General features: G+C 40.4%; 1 protein-coding gene across 3 annotated transcripts; it reads right to left on the bottom strand.

Moving 5' to 3' along the window:
* Positions 1-1,481: 1,481 nt before the first annotated feature.
* wt1b (WT1 transcription factor b) lies at positions 1,482-10,271 on the bottom strand. 3 transcript variants are annotated; one of them, XM_037248134.1, is made up of 9 exons: positions 9,614-10,271; positions 7,869-7,991; positions 6,822-6,939; positions 3,909-3,989; positions 3,763-3,817; positions 3,477-3,624; positions 2,707-2,796; positions 2,229-2,321; positions 1,482-2,088 (listed from the first exon to the last, which is right to left on the bottom strand). In XM_037248134.1, the coding sequence occupies exons 1-9, from the start codon at positions 10,011-10,013 to the stop codon at positions 1,967-1,969; spliced, it is 1,230 nt and encodes a 409-aa protein (XP_037104029.1). In that variant the 5' UTR covers positions 10,014-10,271; the 3' UTR covers positions 1,482-1,966. The 3 variants fall into 3 exon arrangements, with proteins under 3 accessions (XP_037104029.1, XP_037104028.1, XP_037104027.1); XM_037248133.1 differs by having other exon boundaries at positions 2,238-2,321; positions 3,712-3,817; XM_037248132.1 differs by having other exon boundaries at positions 3,712-3,817; positions 9,614-10,270.
* Between the last annotated feature and the right edge of the window lie 8,442 nt (positions 10,272-18,713).

Genomic DNA, 18,713 nt, shown 5'->3' on the forward strand with positions numbered 1-18,713 from the left:
TCCAGAGGAACTAGAAGAAGTGGCTGGGGAGAGGGAAGTTTGGTCTTACCTTCTGGAGCTGCTGCCTCCGTGACCACACCCCAGATGACAGAGTAATGTACTTATCTATATAACCTTACTTTGCTACTAAATGCTACTTTAAAACCCTAACCCTAGTTTGAAACCTTACTTTAAAACCTGGTCTAACCCAAGTTTGAAACCATGGGGGACGAGAGACAAGAAGACATGAGACGAGACAATCCGACAGTGAGTGAGGGGCAGACAGGACTTAAATACATGACAGGTAATGAGAGGCAGGTGAAGGTTATCACACTCACTGATCATGGGCAGACACAGGAGGGGAGGGGCGAGTACACAGACACGCGGACAGAAACCTTAACAACCAAAATATAAAACAATCAGAGACGAGTCGTGACAGAAAACCCAAAACCACTGTGAAATCTTACTTCAAAGTGTAACCCAAATTTGAAACCCTACTTTGAAACCCTAACCCCAGTTTGAAACCATAATCCTATTTTGAAACCCTGATTTGAAACGCTATACCCATTTTGAAACCCTAACCTAGTTTGAAACCCTAAACCTAGTTTGAAACCCTACTTCAAAACCCTAACTGTGTGTGTGTGTGTGTGTGTGTGTGTGTGTGTGTGTGTGTGTGTGTGTGTGTGTGTATGCGTGTGTGTGTGCATGCGTGTGTGTGAAGTCAAAGTCTAAGTCAAGAGAGTACAACGTGAGTTGCAAAGGTTGACACTGCCACCATGTGGTTTCTTGTGTAAAATGCCTTTCTTAACTTAGTATGGACAGTACCGCAAGGCGATCATTAAACTATATACTCATGGAAAAAACAAGTGAGTTGTGATTGTACAATTGTGCACACCCTACTAGGATGTGGCTGTGCTGAGAATTAACCATTTCCATTTAACCATGGGAGTCAGCACACACCTTCAAGTGTCACACAATTTCAAGTGTCTTTCAATAACGACAAATAAATTCCAGATGTTCTAGTAGGCTTTTTAGGCTGAGTAGACTTTTTATATCCAACGTACCTACTAGCAGCAGGTGGCGGTCTGTCAGCACTATGTAAAGGGCAATCAGCACAATTAGATTTTTCGTAATTATCTTGATTTTCCATATTCCTTCCTCACATATTTTCTATGTTTTAGTATCATATTTTCTTCCATTTTTGCTTCCTTAAGGTAGAATACCTACACGTGACAATACTTCAATACTTATAAAGACTTAAAAAATGTTGGGGCCCTCGGTGAGGTAGTGACACTTTGGTATGTGTCTTTTTTTAATACGATTTATTGAGTTCCAGATGTTTCCAGTTATGAAGATGTGCGGCAGAGATTTAGGAGGGTGAGACCTGCGCCCTGTCAGAGCGTCGGTGGGGTGCTGTTTTACTACCTGTCACTCCCCAATCACCTCGATCATAGGTGGCCTCTTAACCTGACAGCGCAAACACACTAACGCACACACCGGAGAATGATGTAGTTCAGCATTTAGAGACATAAAAAAATACACCGTACAAAACAAATGTCTTTAAAAGTAAGCATCTACGTACATCATATATGTACAAAGTTATTAGGCGTGCATTGTATGTATTTACATCCCCCACAAATCACTGCTGTCCATTTCCTAAATCCAGTTTACACGATTCAGCACTTACAAGAAAACCCAAATAACAGTGCAAGTGTGCTATGATATCAAAAATAGAACATCAACTGTTTCCTTGTGTCGTCTTTTTTGAAATTCTGGGCTCAATTATAAGATGGTAGTAACCTCAGTGGAGATGACCCAATAAGAGTGCTGGCTGAGTTGCATCTTGCGGGCCATACGGGTGCCTTGTGGTCGAGGTGGATTGGCATCAGCTGTGACCTCCACTTATGCACATTTGGCAAAGCACCACGACCTTTGACCTGGCTCTCTCGCTCTATTGGCTGGCACACTGCATCGCCACCTTCCTGGCTCAGATGGCAGGCGGCAGCTTGGTCAGGTTCCTCTGATGCATGGTGTGATGGCGCACCAGCTCGTCGGAGCGGGCAAACTTTTTCTGACAGTTTGACCAGCGGCATGTGAACGGCTTCTCGCCTGAACATAAGTCAGAGAAAGGGCGTTGAATGAAAAAGCGCGTTCAAACATTCAGTGCAATAATCAAGCAGTCCATCTCCAGAGTCAGAAGTCTGACCAGGAGAATGATGCAGTGGAGGAAGATAAAAAGGTATACGCACTTGTTTTACCTGTATGAGTCCGAGTGTGAGTCTTAAGGTGGTCTGACCGTGAAAACCTGCGCTGACATGTCTCGCACTCAAAAGGCTTCACTCCTGCACAAACATGGTTTTAAATGAGTTTTTTTGACTTGGAATTTTTACCTGCTGACTGTTTGGTGAAGTCACATCCAGCAATGGAAAATGTTGTTCAATTTAGTTTAAAGATAGATTATTCCATTAATTTGGACAGATATAGATAGTTATTTGATATATTTCAGGGGGCCCATACGCCGTCCCCCTCTAGCTCAGCCACTGCTCGATGAAAACACAGGATTGTCAGGGCCTGGAATGGAACCAGTGACCTCGATAATGTGCGGCTGTTGTGCTAACCAGTCAATCACCATGCCAACCCCACTGTATGATACACAACTAATAATATACAGTCCTGATAATGAGTAAAAGTATTGTTGTATCGCTAAAAAGTGTGACATTATAGTACCTGTGTGTCTGCGCTGGTGTCTCTTCAGTTGGTCTGATCGAGAAAATCTGCGGCCGCATTCTGTGACATCACACTGGTACGGTTTCTCACCTGAAACATCAACCACCTCAATGTTGTATGGTTTTAGTACAATTTCCTCAACCTGTGCGTGACCATATTTAGAGCTAGAGACAAAATTCTGGCATATATTCAGAGGGGGAGTAAAAATAAATAGTGCACACTCTCTCAAACTCACCAATAATATTCAAACACATGTTAAATGGGAGTCCGTCAGTACGCAACTGCTATAATTTAGAGTGCCTCTGATAAACCCCAAATAGAATTGAGTTATTCAAATAGGCTTTTCCTGACATTTTTGTAATCACATTTTACAGCACAAGCCATGGCCCACAGAGGAAACATATTTTACTGTCAGAAAAACCCTACGAGAACATCTTTATTTGAGGTTACTCAGAGGCCACACCTCCAGCTAAGAGGGTGTTCACACTTGTGCAACCACATAATCTTGTTGATTATCTAGTACTTGTTTATATTTATTTCCCCGCTTGGATAGATTTTTTTTGGAGTTGTCACATTAATAGTGGGAAGAGTCTTGTAACTTTTTTGCATCACAAAACGCTGGCATCTGAGCAGGGGTGTGTAGACTTTTTGCATCATTGCTCTCGAGCTCAACGTTTCACCCACCCATGGGCGAATTATTTGTTATATCTCATATCTCAATTTTCATACAACCATAGCATTTATGTATAATATTTTCAAGATAAACTCACCCGAGTGTTTCCTTCCATGCATCTGCAGGTGTGAAAGTTTAAAGTACCGCTTGTTGCAACCAGGATGGGTGCACACATAAGGACGCTTCTCACTGGGCTCGGATGACTTTACAGCTGGTGGAGCGAGACTGGGAACTCGTCTTACATCCTTTTGGACAGGGAAGCACACGCATTATTTATTCGAGAGCTGTTTTTTCACCTCCTTTGTGCATGCGCTTGCATTCACTTGACGGACCTGAAGCCCCCTAAACACGCCATGCGTGTGGATGTGGTACTGGGCGCTCACCAGCATGGGAGGGGGCGGGGGTATGGGATCACTGTCATAGCTGGTCGTGTGGCTGCTAGGAAACAAAATACACAAATTAAAAGAAATGAAAGATTTTATTTTGTTAGGGTTATCTATGGGACTTGAGAACAAATGGTTGTTTTTACTTCTTCATGGAAGACGCAAGCGTGTTCATCTGGTTCCACGTGACGCATTCCAGCTGAGACGCCATTTGGTACAGGTTATCACTGATGGGAATTTAGCAAAAACACAGTGATTAACACTCAAATCATGTGGGGGAAAGTCAAAAGCCAAAAAGATCAGTCATACATTTCAAGGTGCAGTATGCAAACCGCTCTCCAAAATTCTTTAATCCCTTCTTCCATAAAGCAGCTAAAATCACAAAATGCAAAATAAACCGAGAATTATTCTGCATTCTGTTCTGCTGTACGGCCACTGGGTGTGGTTATTCTTGATGTCATGATGTTTTTATATCTGAGACTTTGCTCAGCTGGTTTGAGATAAGAGTGACCCGGTTTACGAGATTAAGGCTAGAGAATGACTTTTGAGATGAGTTTTTAAAACTTAGTCTTGCTTATAAATATTGTTTGACTTCTGGAACGTGTACCAATTTGACTTTAAAGGAGACAAACTGTGCATTTTAATTGGTGGCAAGGAATTCCACTTAAATTCTTTCAACAACTAGCAGTTTGATAGTGAGAAATTCTTAAAAAATGTGGCTTCATTCTTTATAATATCAATCCTAGTTGACATTTACTGTCAAACTAAACATAAAACACTGATAATCACATGTCATGTATTCAAAACATTCCTTTGGGTTAGGGTTAGTTTAATGCTAACAAACAATGCAAAACGTCCTACACGAGCTAATGAATTGCATTTTTGTGTCGGCGTTGATGTTTTTTTAAGCAACAGATATTTGAACAAATTGTGAATCAACACATGCAGATGGATAATATAACATCACTAAGAGGCATATATTCTTTATCCTTTGGACAAAAATAATCTTCCAGCTGCTGAGTCGTGGACAGTAGTTGTGAAACTCATCTGTGTTTATGTCTGCAATGCTGTATTATACTGCCCTCTGGTGGTTAAGACATGCACACCAAAAGGAGCCATAATGAATTAATATTGATTAATCATGATACATAAACTGTTTAATTCTTTACATTCTATTTTCTTGTTATCACTATGTTTGTTGTAGAAAGTACAATATGATAGAGTGCTATTTTCTAATTACAAAAACAAAAAGTCTAACCGTTAGACTATAAAACGGAATGGCCCTTCTGAGACTTATAAAATATTCTGTATCTGAATCAGAATCACAAGACAGTACGTTTTCTTTGGCACACAGTTTGCATCCGGAAGCCAACAGTCCAAGACCTGGAATGCCAGCGTGCAACATATCTTCCTATTGCTCAGTTAATTGGGCATCAAGCCACTGCATGCATTTGGCTTTTTCTTTGGCTCTGCGACACAATGTCAGGCAAGAGACAAAAAATAAAACAATGAACCAGAGACTTTATCAGCTTGAGCGTCACCTCTCATCAAAGTTAAGGTAGAGTGTTTTGTTGGTATACGTATATTCTACTAACAACAAGGGTTGAACAATTACCAATGTTGGAAAAATAACGATAAGTGTGTTTCATCTTTATTTTCTTTTTCTTTTTTTAAAATGGAGCATGCTGGCAATATTTATGATACTAAAGGTTCTTCATGTCCCTCCTCTCCCTTTGTGCAGATAATGAAGGGGGATTCCGAATGGTTTGCTTATTAACACATCCTGTACGCCCACCGCGCTGCTCATTAAAAAACATGGGCTTTACCTTGGCATATCACACGAGTGCGCACACACACACACAGACACACACTCAAAGATGGGATTGTATTTGTCTGCAGGGGAGCGGGGGTGCGACTCGGTGCCTTGTACGCCACGAACCACCGCATGACATCACTCTGTCCTCGGTATCATTAAAGACGGGAACGTTTCAAGGGGGGTGTTGGGTGGGGGGGATTCTGGCTTTCATTCCTTGAGAAGTCCTTGAGGGAAGGAGAATAATCAGCTCTGAACTACGGTCAACTGTGGAAAGGCTCACTGCTATCTGACATACATATACACTGTGTGTCAGTGTGTGTGCGTGTGTGTGTGTGCGTGCGTGTGCGGGTGTGTGTGTGTGCATGCGTGTGTGTGTGTGGGTGCGTGCGTTCGCTTGATTTTTTCCAGCTCATGCCATAAGTTCTTACTGAAAACAGCAAAGTCTCCTCTTATCATCTGCTGTTCCAGTATTTGGGTTGCACATGCTCCTCTTTCTTCCCCAAAACATCCCGAGTCGGTATTCAAAGAATTCCGACCCAATTCACCCAAAGAAATGTTTTCCATCAAAATGAACACAAGTTGGGAACACATCAGGCAGGGCCGGAGGACTCATTTTCAGGCCCGCAGTTTCAGGACTCAGAACTCGCGTTTTAATAATGATACACAATTTTACACTTATTAGTGTATCAATACCAATACTGCCATTGCCTCCAATGATATTCATATTGCATTTGCATTGCATTATAAGATGTGTTCATTTGAACTAGTAGGTAAAACATAATCAGAATCAGAGTAGTTACTGTGTTATTTTTTCTACTCGTGTATTAATTTTTTTTTTGCTCTTTTTGGTAATAAATTATTGTGACTTAGTGACGGCCTGTAAAAGAATGTAAACAGTCAGTGCTTTATGTTATAATAAATAACAGCCAATCCAGGGTTACTGATAATACATATTTATATGACAAGTTAAGAAAGCCAAATCCAAGTGTGATGAACACACTATAACGGCTGATATTCAGAAGGATCTTTGGGCCAGAAGGAATTAATGGACAGGTTGGAGTACCACCCAGCGGGAATTTGCTAGAATGTCCATATAATATCCAACCTGGGCGTAAAAGTGCATTCTCAGCCTTACTTTACTCCGCTTTTATTTAGCATCACTCATGACTCATCTTTTTTCCCATGAAAGATTTTTAGGGTGGGATTCGGTCCTCAGGGAGGGGAAAAAAACAAATGACTGTACCCGTTGTAGTTTCTCAACAGTAGTGCTTGGTTGCTTGGGCAGGATTCTGCAGGATTGTGGCACCCGAACACAGGTGGGGCAGGAGGAGGTGGATGAGGAGGGGGGTATTGCTGCTCAACTGCAAATAACAAAAATTAATTCTGTTAATACAATGTCTTGTATTGGAAGAATAGCTGCTACCTTTATTAAGTAGTTTAAAGATTACATTAATGAATGAAACACTGCTTGCCTGATTCACAATGGGTACTATATGGACAAAAGTAATGGTACATGATCAATGTAAGAATGGAGCAACGATGATACAGAAGCTTGCAAAATGACACTTAATCACTGTCACAGGGATTTGAGGATCATCCCCGCACAACTTTGCGTTGGAAGCCGACTCATAGTTTGTCACAGACTCAGCCAAGTGTACATTTAAGCGTACATTACTTTGTGTCCAAGAATAAAGTCGTAATACCACAATCATGAGGTCTACCATTTTCAAAATCAATAAATAAATACAGACATTTGGTCATATTAATACAACTTTACATTACATAACATTACTGTATCTTTTATAATTTGTATTGCTTGGGGGATTTTACTTTTATTTGCCTGTTAGAAACCATGCCATGACCAAAAATAGTTCTTTGCCCAGTAAAGGCATACAGAAGCACACACTGCCTATTTTTCCATCATCTTTAATGCAGTACAGGGACAGTTGTGTAAAGTTTAATACTCAACACACTCTTGCCTTGTTAATGCAACTGTGCGCCAAGTATTTTGTGAATCATACACCAGGCACACATCACATTATCAGACAGTGGGCTGTTGTGTCACGATGTGAAAAACGCAAAGGCAGTTGAGTGCTGTGTGAAAAATACTTGATTTACAGAAGGTCTATGACTGAGTTAGTCGTTGCAAGAGGAAGAGAGAAGAGAGCAATAGAGACAGGAAAAACAAAAGAAAGAATGATGGGCTACGTCTATGACCTTGCCGTGAACGCAGCCGTGTTCCAGTTATTGAGTGAGTTTAGTGCGAATGTGCCAGGAAGTAGACTGTTACCAATGTTGTTTGGTGGCGACAGTGTGTCCTCGTGCTTGAAGGACAGGCTGGAAAGCTGGGGGGGGTGGTGAGACGCCGTGTGAGGGTAACTGGGGTTCCCGTCTAAGCCCATTGCACCATACCCTAAAGAAAAACAAAGTTACACACATCTTTAAAGGATAATTGGATCGTTAAATGTAAAAGTATTTCTTAGTTTTCACCATTGAGTGAGCCTAATGGTAATATTTACAACAAACCGAGGGGTTTTCCCAGAAAAGGATAACGGATCACATCAATGCTACTTACATTTAAGTTATTAAAATAAGAATGTAGAGCTTCTCAAAGTGGAAAGTTCAAGCAGAAGTTAGGAATTCTCAAAAGTAAGTCCTAGGAGGGCCGTTGAGAGGTTTCTCCAGAAAAAAATGACTCGCAATGTCTTACTCAAATCCCCGCATCTTGCAGAGCAGTTTATCACTTCATCAAAAAGTACTTTACTAGCGAGCGAACAAGAGTGCTCGCACAGTGTCTGTGGAAGTCACATCAGCGCACACGTCCGCAGTTCAACCTCTGACCTCCGAGTAACGAGCCCCAGCAGACTTGACGGAGCTTTGTTTGCAAGGAGTTTCATATTTATGTTGCATACAAAAGTCTCAAATTCAGATTGCAAATCCAGATTGTGGAGTCCACCACGATTTATTAAAAAAAAAATCGTAAATTATTGCTGAAATAAATAAGGCAAACATTAAAATCTTATGACTATCAACCCTTTAGGGAACGCAAACAAATCCTGAGAAAATAAATATTTGAATCCCATCAAATGATTGTATTATATTAATTATTTTATATAATATATTATTACTTCATAACAGCTATAATAACCAGCATAACAGGCTATTCTTTGAATCATGATAACATTTTTCTTATTATATTGGCTAAAGGTTCTACCATGGCATTTGGCATCCATCTTGCCTTTGATGAAGGGCAACAAATCATTAGTGGAATTTCAGGACAAAACATATTTATTTATTTATTTATTTATTTATTTAGCCAGGCAGTTGTGGCCAAGACATTACACTTATGGAACACTATTTTGTTTACCGTGTGTATTGTTAAATAAGGATAACAATAGCAACACTAACTGATCAATACACTGTATAAGTATATGCAATGAGCCACATTTGTCAAAGGCACATTTGTCAAGATCCACTTAACAAGCTGCCTTGTTTGATTTGTCTATTATAATTGCAACACATCCCAGTAGCAACATATTATATATATATATATATATATATATATATAATATATATATTGATCAATGTTTCTCACACTCAGGATTGCTGCTTAATTTCTCTTGGTTTGTCGTACTCTATGTTCATACGTTGGATATTGGAGTAAAATGTTAAGCAGTTTTAATTTTAAGGGTAAAAATGTCATCTTTAATTTGAATCTTGAGCTGAAAGCATTTGTGAAACTGTGCTCTGGAGGGACAATTTAAAAAGTGCCCGTGATTAGTTTATATAAGGAAACAGGTTACGGTGCAGCAAGACTGTGATGGCTGTCGGCGTCTGTCAGTGTGCTTCCAGAAAAGTGTCAAGTTAGTTCCTGACATAGGGCATGTTGTCCCAGTAAAGCACATAACATCCTGCCGAGACACAACACAGCTGAAAAACCCAACAAACACACAGTAGAGGATGTCACATTTCTGAGAAGACATTCATCCCTTGAATTGTTGACATCTGTATAATGTTGGGCTGACAAATGTTTACCTTGGTTCCTGGGTGCAGGAGGACTGTCCACACAGCCGGGGAGGTAGGTTCCATTGGGAAAAACCCTGGGCTGGACCGCCGCCGGCTCTCCAAAGGTCCCCACCCGGCAAGGGCCCGAGCCTGTGAACTGGCCCGAGAAGTGCAACGTGAAGGCCCCGAGTCCACAGTGGGGGTCCTCGATAGGGTCGGCGACCCCCCAGCTCGGCTCCTGCTTGATGAAGGAGTGGTGGGAGGACAGGGAGTTGTAGGGAGAGCCGGGATGGAGGTCCAACAGTGGTGTCCACTGGCCACAGCCACCTCCTGCCCCACCTAGGGAGGGGACCTGGGGGCTTGGAGACAGGAGAGTCAGATCTCGAACATCCGAGCCCATCGACATGGCGCCGCACGCTTCGGTCAGCATTGGGTACGAGAGTTGAGAGTCCAAAAAGAAAGATGGAATTCCAGTGAAGGAGTCAACCTCTTCAACAAAACACAAGTCACAGCTCACAAACTACCAAGCCATCATTCCTGCCTGAGGGGAACCCTGACAAGAATGGATGATGACCAAAATGGAGGTGTGCCCGCTTCCTTCTCAAAGTGCAGTGAGTGGGAGTGTGCGTGAGGGTATCACAGCCTCGTTTCTGCGCCTCCACAACTGCCTTGCCTTTCGCCCCCCCGAAGACTCAAATACTGGCTATAGTCACACAGGCCAGGGGGCGGAGTCAGAAAGGTTTTCGCCTTGCCCTGACCCTCACTGACTTCTCAGCAGGCTCTGACTAAGCACACATTTGTATTCGATTGGCCAAGTTCATGTGTGGCTCACTTTTCTGCATTCGTGTAAATGAAGATGGATAAGCAGATTTGTTTAAGAGTGAGAAAAAGTTTAAAGCTGCTGGAAGTAAAAATGGCAACAATGATACTAATTCTCCTTAAATTTTAGCATTTCAAATCTGCATTTTCATTGTTCATTTATTTGGAACTAGCTTATGGCCGTGAACAAAAATATAGTACAGTTAAGAATCTAAACAATCAAAAACAATTAAAGTGATTACACAATTCTCAAACACACCCTGAACCAAATTCTGTGATGCTTCTGATTCACCTCCTTAGTTTGAAACATAGCAAACTTTCATAATACTTTCATAATAGGAAGAAGTAAGAAGATGCACATCGTGTCAGTAACAGTAAGTCGAGCACAGTGTTTTTAAAATTTAGGCTTTGTGTAGCACTAAAAGAAAAATAATTGACTTAAAGGATTAAAGTGATGGATAAATGTGTAATGGAAAGTCATGCAAACTGCATTGTTTTGGCACATGGTCAAAAATGCTTACACACGAGGATGAAAAATCATGTTTTGACCTTGATGTTTTTAACATGGACATTTAAACACATAACCATGCAATTCGCACAGATGAAAAAAGTGGGAAATTATTATTATTATTATTATTATGAACACTACATTTAATAATATAAATTCTTGTTTGTATTTCCTTTATTGAAAAATTATATTTTTAATTGAATTGTTAGGGAAATAATCCATAATAATGGCAGATTTTTTTTTTATTGTCTTGGTCCCTTTTTTTCCTCATATCACATCAACATAGCATTTCAACAGGGATGTGTTTACTTTTGATTTCCACTGTATGTAAATACATAAATATGCTTCATAGGTGAAGATGATGTCATCATGTTCGTGCAAATTAACAAAGACTGATGAGGAACAACAATGACGCATTACTCCCAAGAGGATACGCTACCTCCACCATTAACACCACGACACGATAGATTTTGAAGAAATTCTTGCCTGCAACTTTACTCTGCTAACCCACCAACACTCGATAACATCAAGTGTGGAGTGTGAATTTAAGATAGTGGACAATGAATGTCAGGCACTTCCCATCATCGCCATCTGGAATATTCATCAAGAATTCCGGTGACCTCACCATAAGTGATGAGTGATTTGATTTTGGGTTGGGGGTATGAACATTTATAATTTATCCATCAATCCATCATCGATAGAGCAAGAACTTTATGCTTGATTTTAAGCATAAAAATAAAAGTACACTTTATATACAGTCCATTTTCACAAAAGTTAATTGCTGAGTTTAGTTTTATTTTATTCTAGCCACAATAAAATCCTCTCTGTCTTACTATGGGAATTAGTACAGAGGCTAAGTCATATCCCAGAAGAAGACCCAAACATTCAGAGGATGTCCGCAAAGCTGACTTAAATATGGAAGCAGAGAAAAATGATTTCTCCCTCAACAATTGCCAAAACTTCCGGGGTCCACCCATGATAAACAAACAAAGACCATAAATAATGTGCAATGAGAGCAAAAGGTTGTGGCACAACGGAGGAAATCTGGCCGAAATATTTGCTGGTAAGCCAAGGCAAACGCTAGCCATGCCTTCCCCAGCGGAGTATTTAGCAAAGATTCATCAGAGGTGACCGCTCCGAGAGAAAACAAGCCCTTCAGCCCAAATGACGGATGGCGGTCCCCAAATACGCCCATTCTTCTTCAGATCACTATGTGGTTAACTCTGGGTTTAAAACAACATCAGAACGGAGAGGAAGGCAAACGGTCACTACTAGCCGTGACCCTTAACAAGAAACACACAAGAGCCAAACTTTCTCCAGCGCCATGAGGGAATCGGAGAAGGCTTTGTCTCATCCAAAAAGCCACACGATGATAAACTATATGACGATATGTGACCTAGCGGGACACGTGAAAAAGACATTACTTTTTTGTAGTTGAACACAAATCTGTTCGCGTGCGTCGAAAGACAGGCTGTGCTTGAAAAACATTTGTGGTTTAATATGACTGTCAACATTGGTCATCAGAATTAAAATAGATGTAGTTCTGCAGGCAAATCTGCAGGTGTTGTTTTGCTCATAAATGTGCAGATAACACACTAAACAACAGTGCTTTTCTTCAGTGAGTCACAAACAGTGGTATAAAAAAACTGTTTGCCGCGTTCTTATGTTTTTGTGATGCACTCCTGGCCAGTTCTTCCCCAGGAGTTTTTTTTTTTTTAAATAGCAGAATTCATGACTATAAAGTCACCCAGGTCCTTAAGTCGCAAGGACCATCCCACTACCACCAGCATGTTTGATTGATGGTATAATGCTCTTTTTCTGAAACGCTGTGTCATTTAGGCCAGATGTAACGAGACACGTACGTCTTCTAGAAAGTTTAATCCCAATATTCTACCAAACGTATTGGGAATTATTAACTTCATTTTGTCAGACAAATTCTACTTATATGTCTGATGTTAATGTCGAATGTTTACATAAAACTCTAAACTCTCTCCAAAGCCCAATGTATTGTTACTTAAATTCAAAGAAACACCAGTTCATCAAACCCCATCTGGGAAAATTCAATTTATATTAAGGACTGGAAGTCTTTCAAGAACTTTTATCAAACAGGATAGTTGTCCGTCCTTATTTTCCTTTAATGAACAGGCAATGGCTATGCTTTTTTTTATTTTATTTCCCCTCCTATCAACAGTGAGACGTCTTCAAAGAGTCCCATATCAGAAGCTGTGATAAGAAGAAGAAAAGAACAATCTGTGGGAGAGTGAGTATCTCCACACTATATGTCAGACACAACATTTGTCCACTGATGTTTAACACGCAATCTTCAGCTGCTTGTTTCTCTTCACCTTCACCCTCCATCACTAAACTCCCTCTAGTTTATGTAAACCAAACGCATTAATAATATTTCAGTGCATGATTTAGCTTTTTGGTTCTGGTCAAATATTTATACTAAAATTGGCCCTTTGAAAGACACAATGTCGGGATTAATATGCAGCAGTGTGGAACTGTACTACATCAGACTGAAAAGTGTTTTTAATATCATATTCCTTTAACATGACAAAAAAGGAATAAAAATACTAGAAAGTGCTCTCATTAAAATGCAATACAGTTCTTCACCACAGCAAAATTACAATTGAAATGAATTAAACAGTTGTAATCTACAAGTGTCACAGAGCAATAATAATACATGATTGCTGACCATATGTTATCTTTATATTTGATTAAATGTAGAAGGTTTACATAGGTAGACACTTGGAGAAATGTGCTGGATAATCCATGTCTCATACAAGCAGGTGCGTGTGCGTCACCTTCAAGGCCAGTCCGTTATCAGCGCTTTACAGTAAACTGCGGCCTCTTCCGTGTTGTCACGCCCAGCAGCAGCTGCGGCCAGCAGGGCGTCAGCAGTCAACAAAAAAACATTGCACATATCTCCAGCGGTTACTGCTTACACATGCTGTCATCCACCACAAGCCTCATTGTAGGGACGAGACAAAAAAAAAGGCGGACGTGATGACTCGCGTATGATTGCAATGACGGGGAGAAGCATGCAATTGCATAGAATTGAGAATTTCTGGCGCGGTATTCACCTCAGGCCTGGCATGCATTGTAATTTAGTCGGTTTGTTATTGCCATCTGCCAGCGACATAGTTTTATTGTTCTATAATTATATAAATTGTGTACTTATATTTGCAAATAGAGTTCAAATGCAAACAATCTGAAGGAGCACTAACAGTTAAAAAGCTTAAAACCACTTTTTCCAGGACTTTTGTCTTTGGGGCTTCAAACACACCTACTCGCTCTAGCTGCTAATCTAAATTGTGGATTTGATTGGCATCACAAGGGAGGAGTGCGCAGTGCATTTTCTACATTTACCATTGTAATGACAAGAAAAGCTAATGGAAAGCCGCAATGGTTAATATGAGACAACCGGCTGCACCTAAATTTCACACATCTTAAATTAGAAATGTTTCTCACATTAATATGATATTAATTCTGGGTTGATACAAAAAGGCAAATGATCCTGGAGCCTGAGCAGAATCCACCTATTAGGAACCTCTGCTCTAAATCATCAACTCGGATGAGATAGCCTGTATTGTTATCTAAAAAGTGAAAGGTCATGTTAGTAACATGCCACTAATTAGTATTACAGACTCTTGGCATCTTTCGTCTCAAGCCCGATGATATGGATGCTAACTGTTGTTTAAATGTGTCATCTTAACACTTGTACAAGCCTGTGAGTGTAATATAAACACGGTTTGATGACAAGAGGTCACTCCATCACAGAGAGAGCCGCAATCCTACTGCAATGACTCCCTTTTTTTTTTTTTTTTTTTTTTTGCAGCTGCCATGAAGTTGAACAAGAGCACACACATTCCACACGAGAGGATGAACGACCTCAAAGTTGCCATGATTGATCGCCATGGTGCTGTCAGTGATATGAAGCTAAGTGATATGGCACGACTGGCGCAAGTTTTTTTGGTACTAATTTTTGTAGTGGTCATAAAATTCGAGCTGAATGCCTGACGTTAATTGACAATTGGAGTGCATTGTGGGTGATTCTGATCATAACTCTGCTTGACTGAATACGGGGAGGTGAAGCAGGTAATTAATCACAAGGACTTCTAATCTATAAGAAGAATAAATAATATAGATAGGTGATACATTATTAGGTCGCAGGTTCAAGATAAGCCAGAGATGGAAAATAGGGACGTTGTGGCTAGTTTTAAAGAGATGCAGTAGCTGGAAACATTTAAACAGAGTTTACCTTCAACTAGTGGATTGACTAAAATGGAACACAATCAGAATGTGACCCAAGTTTGAGTTTCCCCCCCCCCCCCCCCCCCCCCCCCCCCTGATGCTACAGTCTGCAAACCATTCAATACTTCAGAAAATCTTTTGTTTCCATAATTTCCTAAAAGAGAAATAGCTAAATGTGGACACATCTGTGAACAGATTGTAGTCATCTTGGGAGGTCGCTCCCCAATGTATAATAAATGTTTTCTTTTTATTAAAATTTTGGATTTGGACTTATTGGCGTAGCATGTTTACAAGCTTCAGTTAATAGAGATAAGCTGTGACTTATTTGATCATAATTGGTGCCACATTTCCATTTTAGTGCGTGTCAAGGACAAGAAAAAAGTACTGTAAATAATAAGTTCAACAAAATAAAAATGACCAGCTGTTCCCAAAATTGTCAATAGCCATGATAAAATTCTGTAATTTATTTTTATTGATAACCAAACAAACAAAGTGTGCCTTTGTTGCAATAAATTCATGTCTGTTATGTTCATTTGGGTCTTTGGTAATGATTTTGGGCTTGATAGTAATCATGATGATCAAATAATTATGAGGGAACATCGTTTTATAACATTCACAAGCTAAGGCAAACTAGAAAGGGAATTTCTTTTGGCTTAAATGTGAAGCTTGAAAACATAATTATACTGCTTGGAGGTCCCATAAATTAGTCCAATGCAATAAAGGCATCTTGGACAGTATTTGTTTGTTGGTTTTGTGCAACGGTTTGCATGGGTGGAAGGCGGCCGGCGGACTCAGCTTATAAGTAATTAACAAGCAATCGGCCTCACCTTGGGAAGCACGAAGCAAGTCATGCAATGCATCCTGACAAGGTCACTGACTGATAGATGAGCCTGAGCGAGGGGGATTTTTCAGAGGCAGTGAAGGCAGGCCGAACTGTGGGAACCAGACAATTAGTGGGTGGAAGGTAGGCGGCCATGTTGGACGATGACCATCAGGCTGCTTTACATGGATACTCACCGCTTGGCCGGTAGACAGCAAGAGAGGCTGCACCTGGGCTCAACCGACTCCTAATACATGGTCATTTATCTTGTAGGAGGCAGAGTAGGCGTTGTGCCAGAAACATAAAAAGAATCATCGCTACAGAGGTGCTATTGTTAGTCTAGGGGAGTTACAGCAGCCCCTAGCGTCCTCCTGTCACTGCCATGCTTCGGCGAGCTTCACGTCACTCTGATGTGGTTTTTATTACTATTACAAATTACAATGTTCGAAATTAAATTATTTTATATTATAGAAAATGGAACTGTGGTACCAGGGATGAGGTGTTTGCACCAAAGCACTCCATGAAGCTCCTCAACTTATTTGAACATAGTTCCTTGACACAATAGTCAAAATAAAGACCGATTGGAGAAAACAGTCCACATGTAGAAGAATCGCCCACATTTCTTGGGGTCTTGCAACACAAAACATACATTTGGGTGTTACTGTTTATAATTCCCACTGTGCTAAAAGTGTAAATGGTTGCAATAATCTAGATATAAAATGTAGATATTGTTTCATCTCTTTGAGAGACATCCTGGAAATTGGATTCATTTTATTATATTGTTCCTGCACAAAGCTGAATCTTTGGCAATGTGGTGTTTCACAATCACTATTTTACGATCAAATGGGAACCTGACGTCATTAAACAGAATGCGTGACAGGCCAAATGACAAATACTCTTCCACTGAATGGTACCTAAAAATTTCTCCAGACATAAATTACTGAAAACGTGGGCCTGCTGTAATTGTCAACTAGTCCTCTGAGGACTGCACTAGTCAGGTTTTATCAAAGTAAAAGTAAACGTTTAAAGTATATCAGGAAAACTACAGTAGTCCCTGTTTCTGTTGTGCTTTTTTTCATTCCAATTTATTTTCCAATGGAAATGTATAGTCACGTAAACACGACTAATTATGAAAATGACAGCAGGAACAACATGAGTGTATTTCACATAAATGAATGAACTAGTACTAAGAAGAATGCAAAGAAGACAAGACTATGCTTCATAAATTATGAGTCGTTATGAGTAGCAGTTTTTTTTTCCAGCAGGAATGTTATACTGTAGATAATACAGTGAGAGTTATCTTTCACAAACAATGAACCTACTTTGCATTTCTGTGCTTGTTAAAAATGTTAGAATATCACTTAAAAACAAACTGTACGGTTAACAATGGTTTTGGAGGGTGACAGTTTGACCTTTGAACCATTTTTTTTCTAATTGAAACAGGAAAAACTGTTGTAATGCAGAGAAATCTAACCGTAAAAGGTTCCATCGCACATACTGAAAACACAAAAGTAGTTTTTTTTTCAACGTATTGACTAAAATGTTATGATCATTACATCGTCAAGATAACTGCAATAAAATTTTGAAGACAAAACAAGTCTCATATGCACCTGGAGCTCCAAAGTCATAAAAACAACATATTCAGGATTTGAAATATGCCAGGCACATGACAAGTTGTTATTCAGATAATGAAAGGTGCAGAGGTATACGAGAACACTTGTGGAGAAGTATCTATAAATAATTTGCTGTGACAGCGCACAAGGGCAACAGAGAGTGAGGGTGGGATTCGGTACCAGGCACTTGCCTTCCCACCAAGATGACGCATCGTGCGAGCATGATGGTGAAATCCTCCATCAGCCATTTCCCCTCTTTTTTTTTTTAAGACTAACTGCAGTGAGTTCAGTTCCCTAACTGTAAGCACAACGAGAAATATGTGGCAAGACGTCTTTCAGGGAATGATGACTTCACGTGAAGTACCTCAGTAGACAGTGAGTCCTAAAAATATTCTAATTTCAGTGACAAATGAGCTGTGAGCGATGCATGTGAAAACAACTTCTGTATCGTCACTTTGGGACTAAAGTCTGGGCAGCACCTTTCACATGTTTGTAACACGACGCCATAGTTTTTTAGGGTGAACTCTTGCGCGACTTACCCTTTTCACCCCACTCACTTCCATCACCCTGTGACCTGCCATTGTAACAATACACAGGATCGGGTTTGGCACAGAGGCAGAGCACGTGCGCCCACAGGTCAGCGAGGCTACGGTGGAGGGTGTTTGCCCTCTGACACTCATGGTGTTTCCGGGTTGGACAGGCCTGCGATGGTGGTCTACGCTGATGGGCCTCACCTCCATCAGATAACCTCTTTCAGGGATCAGTTTCACCTCAGTAACTCTCATCCAAGTCGTCCAGGGTTAATCTCCCAAAGAGACTAGATGCATATCTGGAGAGAAGAGAATGAAAGATAGGGATGCAGGATGGAAGTCTGGGTGACATCAAATTTAAGAGGTTGGCTGACCTTTGAGGCTAAAACTACATTAGCTGAAGCTATCCAGCAGAGCTATGCAGGGATTTAGCCATAAATTTGCAAGGATGAAATTAAGTGGAAACAATTCGCTGTAATAAAAGCGGGACATAATTTAAAATGCTTGTGAAACGCCAAGGCTGAAAGGGAAAGCTCGTGCGTGACGTTTTTGGAACACTGTAGCTTTAAGAAAACGACCCGGA

The sequence above is a fragment of the Syngnathus acus genome, chromosome 3 (assembly GCF_901709675.1).
Source record: "Syngnathus acus chromosome 3, fSynAcu1.2, whole genome shotgun sequence".
NCBI classification, from domain to species: domain Eukaryota; kingdom Metazoa; phylum Chordata; class Actinopteri; order Syngnathiformes; family Syngnathidae; genus Syngnathus; species Syngnathus acus.